This window comes from Tursiops truncatus, chromosome 17 (assembly GCF_011762595.2).
Source record: "Tursiops truncatus isolate mTurTru1 chromosome 17, mTurTru1.mat.Y, whole genome shotgun sequence".
NCBI classification, from domain to species: domain Eukaryota; kingdom Metazoa; phylum Chordata; class Mammalia; order Artiodactyla; family Delphinidae; genus Tursiops; species Tursiops truncatus.
The window spans coordinates 40,182,099-40,195,679 of NC_047050.1; the positions used below are offsets into that span (position 1 = coordinate 40,182,099).

General features: G+C 38.3%; 1 protein-coding gene across 2 annotated transcripts in view; it reads left to right on the forward strand.

The window, feature by feature from the left end:
- The window catches only part of CPQ (carboxypeptidase Q), a 458,231-nt gene that overhangs the window by 96,469 nt on the left and 348,181 nt on the right, over positions 1-13,581 (forward strand). For both annotated transcript variants that reach the window (XM_073794606.1, XM_019925094.3), the window contains exon 2: positions 2,909-3,367. In XM_073794606.1, coding sequence (XP_073650707.1) covers positions 2,935-3,367 — 433 coding nt within the window. In that variant the 5' untranslated portion in view covers positions 2,909-2,934. The remainder of the gene's footprint in view (positions 1-2,908; positions 3,368-13,581) is intronic.

Consider the following 13,581-nt stretch of genomic DNA (forward strand, 5'->3'; position numbering starts at 1 on the left):
TATTCTTAATCCTTTAGAAAGTATGTGCTAGCTGGTCCACTTACCTGGTTAATTGTAGTTGCTGGTTTGTCTGCTACCTGGGAATCACAACGCAGGCCTTGATTAACTTTCTACGAAACAAGGATATGGACTAGGGATCCCTAAGCTCTCCTGTATCTCTACAACGTTGTCATAATATGATTCTAATCCATCACTAGAAATGTATTATGAAATCGTTAATTAATGTTTGCAGGAGGCTTACAGAACTTTTAGTGAGAAGTAGATACTTGTGTTTAGTGTCAATTAATAGATGGCTTATTAACCTTTTTTTCTTTTTTAGCCCCAAGAACATTTTTCCAAATATATTGGGAAAATGTACTTTCAAGAATAAATTGCAATCTGGTGAAATATTTTGATTGCTTAATAAAATTTAGGTTTTAAAACAAGCGTCAGTATAGTGACTGTACAAATGAAAAACCTATGCCTTGACCCTTGGACAAGGAGGGGTATTGGTTCCAGGGTCCTCTGTGGATGCTGAAGTCCCATAGTCAGCGCTCCATATCCGGTTCTGCATCCACGGATCCAGCCAGTCTCGGATCTTGTAGTACTGTAGTATATATGGGAAAAAAACCTGTGTAGAAGTGGACCGGGGAAGTTCAAACCTGTGTCGCTCAAGGGTCAACTGTAGTTCTAATAAAAAAGAAAGCAGCAGCCATGTATAGTTTTAATAATTTTTAAAAATATTTTAAATATGATCGCAAGTTTTTAATTCCTACAGCTTCCTTGTGAAGGAGGCAAGATAAGTACTCTTCTGCTCTACGGAGGTGAGACCTAGAGAGATTAAATGCTTATTCATTCCTTCTTAAAAAGGTATAGAGTGCCTGTATATGGGTACAGTGATGAATAATTTACCCTATTTGACTTTGAGAGCAGGAGAGACAGATTGATAAACAAATATATTTGTTGATAACATAGTTAATTATGGTAGAAACACAGAAAATGGTGCACGTACCTCTGGGGTATTGTTTGGTGAGGCCTCACAGACGAGGTGATTTTTAATGCACTCTCATTATAGACGTTTGCCAGGGTGAAGAGAAGGGCCTTGCAATAAAAGGCTTCCCTGGTGGCGCAGTGGTTGAGAGTCCGGCTGCCGATGCAGGGGACACGGGTTCGTGCCCCAGTCTGGGAAGATCCCACATGCCGCGGAGCGGCTGGGCCCGTGAGCCATGGCCGCTGAGCCTGCGCGTCCGGAGCCTGTGCTCTGCAACGGGAGAGGCCACAACAGTGAGAGGCCCACATACCGCAAGAAAAAAAAAAAAAAAAAAAAGAAAGGGAATGAACATATGTAGAGACCCAGAGTTATAAAAGGGCCTGGGTATTTGAAGAACAGGGTCCAGTTCAGTGCAGCTAGAACATTACTGTCCAATATAAATATAAATATTATGTAAGTTAAAAATTTCTAATAGCTATATTAAAAAGTAAAAAGAAATAGGTGAGAATAATAATAATGTATTTTATTTAATCCAATATATCTGAAATATTTATGTTTTTTTTTACACTTAAGTATGAAGTAGTTGATTTGGAAGGTCAAATCAGGTATATATTTTACATGTACAAAACATCTCAGTTTAGACTAGCCACATTTCAAGTGCTATGTGTGTGTGCCTGTGAGAGAGAGAGAAAGGGAGAGAGAGGGAGAGAGAGAAGACATGAGAATGAGAATGAAAGTGTGTTCACTCTAGAGGGGCAGGTAGAGAGATGAGGTTGAAGTGGTTGTTGGAACCATATTTTGAAAGGCCTTCTATGCTGCCTGAGTTTGGAGTTTATACTTATACCGTAGTTTATGACTGTGCTTCTCAAATTATCTGTGGTGAAGGACCAGATTTTTAAATTTAGAATTTGTTGCAGACTGATACTTTTGAAAAATGTAATAGTGAAGTAGAAAAGTAAAATGAAGTATCATTTTTTAGTCATTAGATTTGACAAATGTATAGTTGTTCTGTCAGTTATCTATAAAGGTGTCTAAGCCAGTGCTATTCAACAGAACTTTCTATGATGATAGAAATGTTCTTTCTGTGCTGCCCAATACAACAGCCACTAGCCCATGTGGCTATTGAGCATTTGAAATGCAGCTAGTATGGCTGAGAAGCCGATGATTTAATTTAAATTGTAATAACCACGTTGGACTATTGGCTACTGTGTTGCACATTACTGAATATGTTTACTCTTAATCTTTGTGTTTGTCTTTCGCGGACTTGTGAAAAACAATTGTGGACTGGCATGGGTCCACAAACATACTTTTAGCACTGTTCACAGCGTGGTCTCTAGGGCTGGAAAGCCTTTGTGTGTCTTTGGCAAGTTACTTAATCTCTCACTACCCCAGGATCCTCAGTTCTAAAATGAAGGCAATAATAAGAAACTGTTTCATAGAACTGTTGTGAGGATTAAATGTGGAAGGGTGGGGGTTAGGGAGAGCGTCAAGAAGAGATGATGTCTCTGAAAGGGCCTCGAAGGATAAGTTCAATAGGCAAACAGGAGAGAGCATATCAGGTAGAGGGAACTCTGAAACATTTGGATCATACTGTGTTTTGAAGAAGGGGTAACACTGCCCTAGCCCTATCACTGCTCCCTCTATTTCTTCCTCTCTTTCCTAGTTATCTTCTTATTTTAATCTTTTAGCATATTTTAAACTGATTGCTAGGTGACATGTGATTTTGTAGTTTTAATACACGCTACCTGTCAATAAGGCCAATCATTGCCTCTTTTCTTCTTCATTCCTAGGAGTTATGGTGCCTGAATTTGATGGTAGAAATTGGGCAACAGTTGGGAAGGGGAATCCTGTTTGAAAAGCAGTCCCTGGGTTATGGGCAGATAGCTGTGAGATTCTTTTCCCCTAACACATATTTCTTACTTACCTTGATTATTTTAGGAAGAAAACAGACTGGGAAAAAAAAAATGAAGTTCCATGTCTCCGTATTTGTTGGTGTTGTTCACTTTTTATCCCTGACCTCTGGGAAAGCTGTCTATGGGAATGGCATCTCTCAGAGGACTTTTCAAGAAATAAAAGAAGAAATAGCCTGCTATGGAGATGTTGCTAAAGCAATCATCAACCTTGCTGTTTATGGGAAAGCCCAGAACAGATCCTATGAGCGATTGGCACTTCTGGTTGACACTGTTGGACCCAGACTCAGTGGTTCCAAGAGCCTAGAAAAAGCCATCCAAATCATGCACCAAAACCTGCAGGAAGATGGGCTGGAGAATGTCCACCTGGAGCCTGTCAAAATACCCCACTGGGAAAGGGGAGAAGAGTCTGCTGTGATGCTGGAGCCGAGAATTCACAAGATGGCAGTTTTGGGTCTTGGCAGCAGCATTGGGACGCCCCCAGAAGGTATTATTTTGCTTTTTCAAGTCAATTTGCTGTGTTCTTTACTAAAACTAATGCCATGTGACATAACTGATTATAGTGTGCATGATTCATATTATAACTGGGTGATAAAAAGGAAGATAGAATCATTTTGCATTCCATTGGCTTGAGTTCCTTACTCTTACACTCCTTTTTTCTTCCTTTTTTTCCTCTCTGTCTTTTCTGAAAGCGTCCCTTTTTAAAATGAAGCATCTACAGCTATTGGTCCATGATACTTATGAACTGTATCACTTAATAGTTTCTATCTAGTATATAACATTAGTATCATTCTGTAGAGAATTGAGATATGTGTAAATAGGTTATAAAAACTATGACTTCTTCTAAGTGGCCTCAGTGTACAGAATTTCTTAGAATTAATGAAATATGGGACAGAGCCTTGCACATTGAATTGATCTGAGGCAATTATTTTTACAGAACCTGAGGTCTCTAATGCAAGGGGTTGTCTAGGGTGGAGTTCTGTCTTTACTTATGAGCACTCTGGCTCAGCCTCATCAGACAATGTAAATGCTGAGATCAGGGATATAAAACCAGTCCACAGTGAGCTATCAGTTGGTGTTCGACTATTCATGGACTGTGCATGTATTCACAGACTATATTCCTATGGTAAAGGAACTACAGTCGGTCCTTGAACAACGCGAGAGTTGGGGCACCAACCCTCCACGCAGTTGAAAATCCGTGTATAACTTACAGTCAGCCCTCCATCTATACTGTTTGCTTCTTCTGTATCCGTGAGTTTCTGCATCTGCATATTCGCTAGCCATAGATCATGTAGTACTGTTGTATTGACTGTTGGAAAAAAATCCACGTGTAAGTGGACCTGTGCAGTTAAAACCTGCATTGTTCAAGGGTCCACTTTAGTTTATAAAAAAAAGCTAGTTGAGCTTCTTTAAAAAGTTTATAGAAACGTTTGGCCTTCTCTAATGCCAAGAGAAACACCCAGTAGAGAAGCAGATGGTCAGCTTTTTAAAAACATCTTTATTGAGATATCGGGACTTCTCTGGGGGTCCAGTGGTTAAGACTGTGCACTTCCACTGCAGGGGGTACGGAACAGTTCAATCCCTGGTCAGAGAACTAAGATCCCGCCTGCCTCACAGCCCAGCCAAAAAAACCCCCCAAAACAAAGAACAAAGCACTTTATTGAGATATAATTCACATACCATAATATTCACCCATTTGAAACGTGCACGTCAGTGGTGTTTAATATATTCACAGAATTGTGCAACCACCATCACTATCTAATCAGAGAACATTTCGTCACCCCCAAAAGAAGCTTTATATTCATTAGCAGTTATGCTCCATCCCTTTCCTACCGCCCTCCTAAGCCCTAGGTAGCCACTAATTTGCTTTCTGTCTTTAGGGATTTTGCCTATTCTGCATATTTCACATGAATGAAATAATACACTATATTTTCTTTTGTGACTGGCTTCTTTCATGTAGCATGTGTTCCAGGTTCATCCATGTTGTAGCATGTATCAGTGCGTAATTCATTTTTATTGTTGAATAATTTCCCATTTTACAGATATACCGTATTTTAGTTATCCGTTGATCAGTTGATGAGCATTTGTTTTTTTTCCCCACCTTTTGGCTATTATGAATAATGCTGCTATAAACATCCATGCATAAGTCTTTGTATCTACATATATTTTCATTTCTCTTGGGTATGTACCAAGGAGTGGAATTGCTTGGTTATATAATAACTCTATGTTTAAGTTTCAGGGGAACTGCCAAACTGTTTTCCAAAGTGACTGGACCATTGTACATTTTCACTGATGTTTTCTAATTTTTACACATACTTGTCAACACTTGTTATCTGTCCTTTTGGTTACAGCTGCCCTAGTGGGTATGACGTGATATTCATTGTGGTTTTTATTTGCACTTCTCTAATGACTAATGATGTTGAGCATCCTTCCATGTTCTTATTTGCCATTTGTGTATCTTTTTCAGAGAAATGTATACTCACATCCTTTGGCCAGTTTTTAATTGTGCTATATGAATTTTTATTATTGAATTGTGAAAGCTCTTCATGTATTCTGGTTGGAAGTCTCTTATCAGTGTGATTTACTAAGGTTCTTTCCCATTCTATGGATTTTTTTTTTAACTTTCTCGATGGTAGTATTTGCTGCAGAAATGTCTTTAATTTTGAATTAGCACAATTTATCTAATTTTTTTCTGTTGCTTGTGCTTTTGGTGTTATATCTAAGAAACCATTGCCTAAACCAACATCACAAAGATTTATTCCTAAGAGTTTTATTTATTCTTCTAAGAGTTTTATAATTTTAGCTCTTATATTTAGGTCTGTGAGTTAATTTTAGGTGTGAGGTAGGAGTCCAACTTTTTTTCTTTTGCTGTGGTCATTCAGTTGTCTCTGCATCATTTGTTGCAAAGACTATTCTTTCCCCATTGAACTGGATGTATTTCATTAATTGATTTTCAGATGTTAAACCAACCGTGCATTCCTGGGATAAATCCCATTTGGTTATGGTGTATAATCTTTTTTTATATGTTACTGAATTCAGTTTACTAGTATTTCGTTGAGCAGTTTTACATGTGTATTCATGAGGGATATTGGCCTGTAGTTTTATTTTCTTTGTGTGATGTCTTTGTCTGGTTTGGTATCAGGGTAATTCTGGCCTCAAAGAATAAGTTGAAAAGTATTATGTTGTCTTCTGTTTTTCAGAAGAGTTTGTGAAAGATTGGTATTAATTCTTTAAGTTTTTGGTAGCATTCACTAGTGAAGCCATCTGGTTCTGGGATTTTCTTTGTGGGAAGATTGTTAATTATTACTTCAATATTTTTCCTTGGTATAGATCTATTCAGATTTTCTATTTCTTTTTGAGTCAGTTTTAGTAGTTTGTGTCTTTCTAGGAATTTATTAATTTTATACAAATTATGTAATTTTTTGGCGTACAGTTATTTATAGTATCCACTTACAATTATTTTTACTTTTGTGAGGATAAGGATTCAAATTATTGTTTGGTGTCATTTGCTTTCTGCCTGAAGAACTCTCTTTAGTTTGTTTTTCAAAGCCAGTCCACTAGCAGAGAATTCTCTAAGCTTTCATCCATATTTAGTTCTTTATTTAATCTTCATTTTTGAAACACAGTTTTACTGGTTATAAGATTCTTGATTCACAGCTTTTCACTTCCAACACATAGAATTTGTCATTCCATTGTCCTCTGGCTTCCATTGTTTCTGATGAGAAGTTAGCTGTTAATATTACTGGAATTCCCCTGTACAGGCATACCTTGGAGATATTTGGTTTGGTTCCAGACCACTGTAATACAGTGAGTATTGCAGTAAAGCGAGTCACATGAATTTTTTGGTTTCCTAGTGCTTATAGAAGTTATGTTTACACTATACCGTAGTTTATTAAAGTGTGTAATAGCAGTATGTCTAAAACAATGTACATACCTTAAATAAAAAATAATGCTGTTGGGGAAATGGCACCAATAGACTTTCTCAACACAGGGTTGCCACAACCTTCAATTTGTAAAAAACACAATATCTGCAAAGCACAATAAAATGAGGTATGCTCCTTGTGACAAGTCATTTTGCTCTTACTGATTTCAAGATTTTTTTCTTTATTTTTTGTTTTCAACATTTTAATTTTGACATATGTAGGTGGGAATTTCTTTGCTTTTATCTTGCTTAGGGGTTGTTGAGTTTCATGTATAGATTAATGTTTTTCATCAATTCGGGAAGTTTTCAGCTTTTTCTTACTATGAATATATTTTCTATCCCTGTTTTGTTCTCTTTTCCTTCTGGTACTTCCATTATTGAGTATGTTGGTGCACTTCAAGGTGTCCCACATTTCTCTGAGGCTCTGCTCGTTGTTCTCCACCTTTTTTCTCTCTGTTCTTCAGATTGCATAATCTGTATCAATCTGTCTATTAAGCCTAGCTTAATAATATTTTCCGCTGTGTCAGAATAGCTTATTTTTCAGCCAGTATTTGGTTAGAGGTTGTGCTTAAGCCTCTTGTGCCAGTAAGGCTTCTGCCCTTTGTTGATGGATCTGTGTGCAGCTTGGAAAATGTTTTCAATCTGACCCATGTCCGGTTTTTGATTGTTCCTAAGTAGGACCATGTGGATAGCCTTCCCAGGCCCCAGGGTTTATTGTGATCCAGGGAGGGTTTTTCTTGGTCGCTTTTTCCTCCCTGGTTCTTTTTGTTAAACTTCTGATTGTTCTGCCATTTTGCTTGCTGTTAGCAGTATCGTAAAGCTACCAGTACCCCCTAACTTGTTCTCTACCAAGCTCTCCATCGTTTCCAACAACACCCTTAGGCATGGGATTCTCTATGTTCTGTTCCAAATAAAGTCACTGCCCTGGTTAAGAACTGCAAAGCTCTTCATCCTCCTGGGTTGCCTCTTCCCCGGGAGTTCCCAGGAGCTAGGCATAGTGATAGTGGCCTGCTTCCCCAGAGTGATATCCCTGGCAGGTGCTAGAAGGGGATGGTGGTAGCTACTGATCTTTTCAGCTTGCCTCTCCCAGCATGAGACCTCTGCCTATGAATGAGCTAAGATAGCAGTGATCAGGGTCCCAGTTTTCTCATGGCTATACTTGGGGTAGGACTTCCACCATACAAGTAGGGGCTGGGTAGAGGAATGGGGACCTAGTCCTCTTGGAGTGGAGTGGCCATAATAGAGTTTCTGTAATATGCAGTTGGGGATGGGAGAAGGAAGCAGGTGATGGCCAAATGCTACAGACTCTCATTGTTCTAACTTAGATTTAGTATATTTTCGTGAATGAATGTTTCTCCACTTGCTGTATGCCCTTAGGACAGTTTTGAGAGACTGTAAGTGATTTTTTAAAAATATTTTTTCCCAGTTAAATGTTTTGTAGGGAGGAAGATCTGCCAAGTTTCTCACTGTACCATTCTGGAAGTACCACTGGGACGGCTAGTTTTGGTCTCTCTGAGGCTGTGTGAATAGGTGGTAGAGTCCTCTAAGGTGTTAGGGACCCCTCAGCTCGGGTTCTATATTGTCAACAGGAGTTTGTTTAATTGCCTTCTGTTGTTACTCATCTGTGTTAGACACCAGCATATATACATATTTATTTCCTTTTTAGCCCTCCTAACTATCAATATCTTTACTTGTTTGTTTGTTTTGTTATGTTTTGATTTTAACAAATGAGAAAACCAGGTTACAAGAGATTAGGTAATTTGCCCAGGGTTACACAACTAGTGAGAGACCAAGTTCAGGTATGAACCACTGTCAAACTCCAGACTTTGTGCTTTTAGTCATTAGACTATATGGCCTCACATACAGATATTTTAATGTTATTTTCATTTATAAGATTTCCCTTTTTATCCATTTGACTGAAGCAGATCTGTCTCAAAAGTTGCTGGTACTTATACTGCAGATGATACTGGTATCTGTACCTTTGGACATTTTTTCTCATTTTCCTTTCTTTTGTATCCTCATTTCTTGTTTCTGTAACTGGGCCTGCTATTCCCTGGCTATCTGCCTGGGAAAGCTGAGCCAAGTTACAGATTGCTCCTGGGCCCTTAAAAACCCAGGGGAAGTGAATTTTACTCACTGGAATCTATTGTGGTGTCCCAAGACTCACTTTCACCCCATTCTTCATTCCATGGAACTCAAGGTAGATAAACAATTGCCTGGCAACTGGGCTATTTTAAGCTCTAAGGAGACTGGAGAGTTAGGCTGGACCAGGTGTGGAAAAATTCCCACAGGAGATAGGGTAAAGTCTGCATAAAGGGACCTCTAGGTACAGGTGCAGATCTCATCTACCAGGAAACCCATGTCATAGCCTTGGTTTAGCCACCTACTAGTTGTGTGACTCTGGCCCAGTCATTTAATCTCTATGGGCCTTAATTTTGTCACCTATAAAATGAGAGATGGCTGGGAAATGAATCTGTAACATCTTTCTAGATTAGAAAGGCTGTGGTTTTTCTGAGAATCCACAAGGGATCAGTGAAGATGATCACAAGATCACAAGAGCAGTATTCTCCTAGGCATGTGCTACGGAGCAGATTCCTTATGCAACCAGAGCGAATTTTTTTAAACTTTCCAATTCTAGACTTGAGTATTACAGTGTGTATTAGTTTATTTGTGTGAGCTCTCTGTGGAGAGCTGGGAGAAGACTTCCTACTTGCATTTCCAAGACTACTGGATGTCCTGCAAGCCCCACAAATTCAGCATCTTGTCTGTGTTTCTCATATTCATTAATGACATTGCCAACCACCAAGAGCTCAGGCTCAGAGCCTCAAAATTCTGCTAGTATCTGATATGGTATCTTGCTTTCATGTTTTTGTCCCCTGTCAGGAATGCCCTTATTTAAGGATGCAGCTTGAATGTCTCCTCTTCTATGGAGACATTTCCTATGCTTGCTCATCCCCAAGGAAGTATTGACAACTTCCTCCTTTCTACTTTTCTTGTGCCCTGTACTTGCTTATGTCATAAGCATTTCTGTACAGATAATAAGCCTCTCAGAATCAGAGATCCCAGTTTCAGTGGTTCTCAACTGGTGATAATTTTGCTCCCTAGAGGAAATTTGGCAATGTCTGGACACATTTCTGATGGTCATGACTGAGAGGGGGTGCTACTTGCCTTTAGTGGGTGGAGGTCAGGAATATTGCTAAACATCCCACAGTGTACAGAACAGCCTTCCCCTTCCCCCACATCAAATAATTATCCATTCTAAAATGCCAGTAGTGCTGAAGTTGAGAAACTCTGCCCTAGCTCTTAACATAATGTTTCATACACAGAAAAGTTTTGAGAAATATTCGTTGAATGATTGAGTCTTTCCATTTATCTCACTCCAACATTCAGTTGGTCACCAACACTTAAATGTCAAATGACTCCAGTTTTCTATTCTCACTCTCACATCAGAGTTGAGGACCTAACATCTCCTGCCTACAGTGTTATAGTCGCTTCCTAACTGATCCTCCTGACTCCAGTCTCATTTTAATCAATTTCCATACTGCTGCTTCAATTGTCTTTGTAAAATATAGATCTCATTATGTCACTCCGTTACTTAAAATCTTCTCACTGTTCAGGGTATAGTTCAAATTCTTATGACCTTTAAAAAAGTGACCTCAGGCTGTGCTTCTGAGTTTATGTCTAGTTCCTCCCTAGCCACACACCATGGTCCTAGCTGCTCTTGCCTGGACGTGTTCATACTTCCTTGACTTAAAAACTGCTTCCTGGAGCTCTGCTAACCCAACCCTAATCCCAACCCAACCTAACCCTTCTCTGCTTGGAAAATCCCTGCTCATTTTTAAAGACTCATTTAAAGGGGATCTTTTCTCTAAAGTCTTTCTTGAACGTAAACCTAAATAAATGTAATTGTTCTTTCATCTCCATTCTCATAGCACTTTGTTTGCCTATATTATACAATGATCACAGTTTACTGTAGTTGATTGTTCACATGGTTATCTCTTCTGAGAAACTGTGACCTCCTCTGGGGTAAAAGCCACATCTTGTTTATCTGTGTATCTCATTTAGTGCCACACCTAGTAATGTAATACAAATGCATATTAAATAGCTGTTGACCCGATGGGTAGATTTGTGATACGTATCACACATCTGAAAAGGATATTTGAAAACTTAATTAAAAAAACAACAAAACTTATTTATACTCAAGCTTCCTTTAGCCTCATGTGACTTCCATAGGTCTTTATGTCATATCCAAATAACAATAAGTTTCGGTTTGCATCTGAAGTGAAGGCACATAGGAAAGAGAAGGATAAATAAACATCAGTCAGATCACAGTGAGTTGTTTACCAGTCAGTTCTTTCTGAAAACTTCAGCAACATGGATCAGAAAGCTACAGCTTAAGCTTATTCCAAAATCTCACTGTTTTAATCGTATGGAAACCTAAAATAGCCTTCCATATTCCCAGCACATCCACCAAACGAAGACATTCTACAGCCAATACTTTGATCCATTTCTTAGTGAGATGCTAACTAATTTACGCACAAGGTCCCATCATCAGATAATTAATTATTTGTACCTGTCCTCTTTTCCTCCTTTGGTCTCATCAGTAAAACAGCATTTTCACTGTTTTTTGTTTTTTGTTTTTTTTTTCAGGACTTAATCTTTGTCTGATATCTAATTGCAGTATGAGCAGAAGTGCTCTTAGGAGCCTGTCTCCACAGATGATACTTAGAATTTGGAGGTGTGGGATCAGCTGAAGGATCTGATTCCAAAATATCACAGGTTGCAGATTCCCTCTCTCAGCATCAAATCAGGATTGGAAATGAGGAGGAAGGGGGCAAAGGAACTCATTTATTGAGAGCCTGTCTATTATATGCTAGTGATTGTGCAGATTCTTTTACTTACATTGTCTTTTGGGATAGGTGTTGTTCACACTTGACAGATGGCAGGCTCTGGGAGGTTTAGCACTTTGTCCAAGGTAACGCAGCATATAATATGTGGCAGAGTCATGTCCTAAGTCATACCTTCCCAATGGCCTTCTTTTTCACCTAGCCTCATGGTGGGTCTTTCTGCCCACATCTTGCAGGTATATCTGTTTTCCTCTTGGTTGTTCCCTCAAGAATAGGGCCACCACATCTGTCTCCTGTGTGCCTTTACACTCTCACACAAACACAACTTAAAAAGCACAAACCACAAGACGAAAATATTACCGAATTTGATTGCATCAGAATTAAGAATTTCTGTTCAATGAAGGATCCCATGCACAAAGCTGTTAGGCAGATGGAAAAATGGGAGAAGATACTAACACTGTCTAAAATCATTATGAGATTAATATGTAGGCTATGAATTACTGGAAATCAAAAGAAAAAGGCAGTAACCCTAATAGAAAAATGGACAAAGGCTCTGAATAAGCAGTTTAAAGAAGAGGAAGCCTGAATGCTAACAAGTGTATAAAGAGATCTTAAACTCATTAGCAATCAGAACAATGAAAGTTTTAAAAATGAGATCATTTTAAAGCAGAGATGTAAAATGCATTGGTGATGCTGTGGTGATATAGGAACCCTTCCTTATACATTTATTGGTGGGCATGAAGCATGGTGCCACAGTTCTGGAGAGCAAACTGGTAATATTTAGCCCACTTAAATATATTTTCATACCCAATGAACAAATAATTCACTTCCTTAGTATATTTCCCAAAGAAATTGTCACAGGGGTCCCTAAGGGTACATAACAAGGATGATTATTATGGCCTAATTTTGGGGGGTAGTGTCCATCTGGAGGTCCATCACTGGGAGAGTAGACATGTAAAATGTGGTAGATGCTCCTCAGGGTATGTTATACAGAAGTTGGAAGCAGCAGACTAATATATATAGAAAAGGAATATATATCTATATCTATATCTATATATATCTGTATATCTATATCTATCTATCTATCTATCTATCTATCTATCTATCTATCTATCTATCTATATATATATATATCGTGGATGTATCTTACATGTATAAAGCCGGGTAATAAAAGTAAAAAGTAGAGTGACATATATAATACAGTTGCATACATATACATACAATTTTTGCATGCACTCAGAATTATAGTTCACATTTTACAAGAAGGCACATAAGCAAAAAATATCTTAGAATGGTTGCCTACCCAGGACGTGGGTTGGAGGTAGGAATGAAGATGGGGATAAAAGAGAATAAATAAATTAAAAACAAGAAAATAAAACAAGATACTTGCCTTGAATAGGCCAATGAAGATGGTATGCTGTGAGCTAAGGAGTATAATTAGCCCAGCACTTTGTATCTGATACTAAAAACAGAAATCCACTTGTCAGTCCATGAGTCATGAGGTTAAGGTAGGTATTTGGGTAATTTGTCATATTCTCCAAGAGGAAAGGAAACCACTTCTCCTTTACTTTTTAAACATTATCCAGTTACCTCTTCATCCACAATCTTATGGTAATCACTTCGATTTATACTTATACAATGTAAAATCTTTACTTTTTACTTACAGGTTTTAGTTTTCATGTAATACATATCTCTGTCATTTTTATCCTCTAATTTTCAAAGCTCTGGAAGCAGGGATGATGTCTCTTTTCATTTGCTTTGTGTAGCCTTCAGTATAGTAAGACCTTTAAATCACATTAGTTTAATTTTTTGGAAAATCTTCTAGGAAGAGGTTTTCTTTTTAAATCTAAAAGTATGGATAATGTTCCCTGGAGACTTGATGATGAAATAATGTAGGTTGATAGTACCCAGGTATCCTTTCTAATAAACACC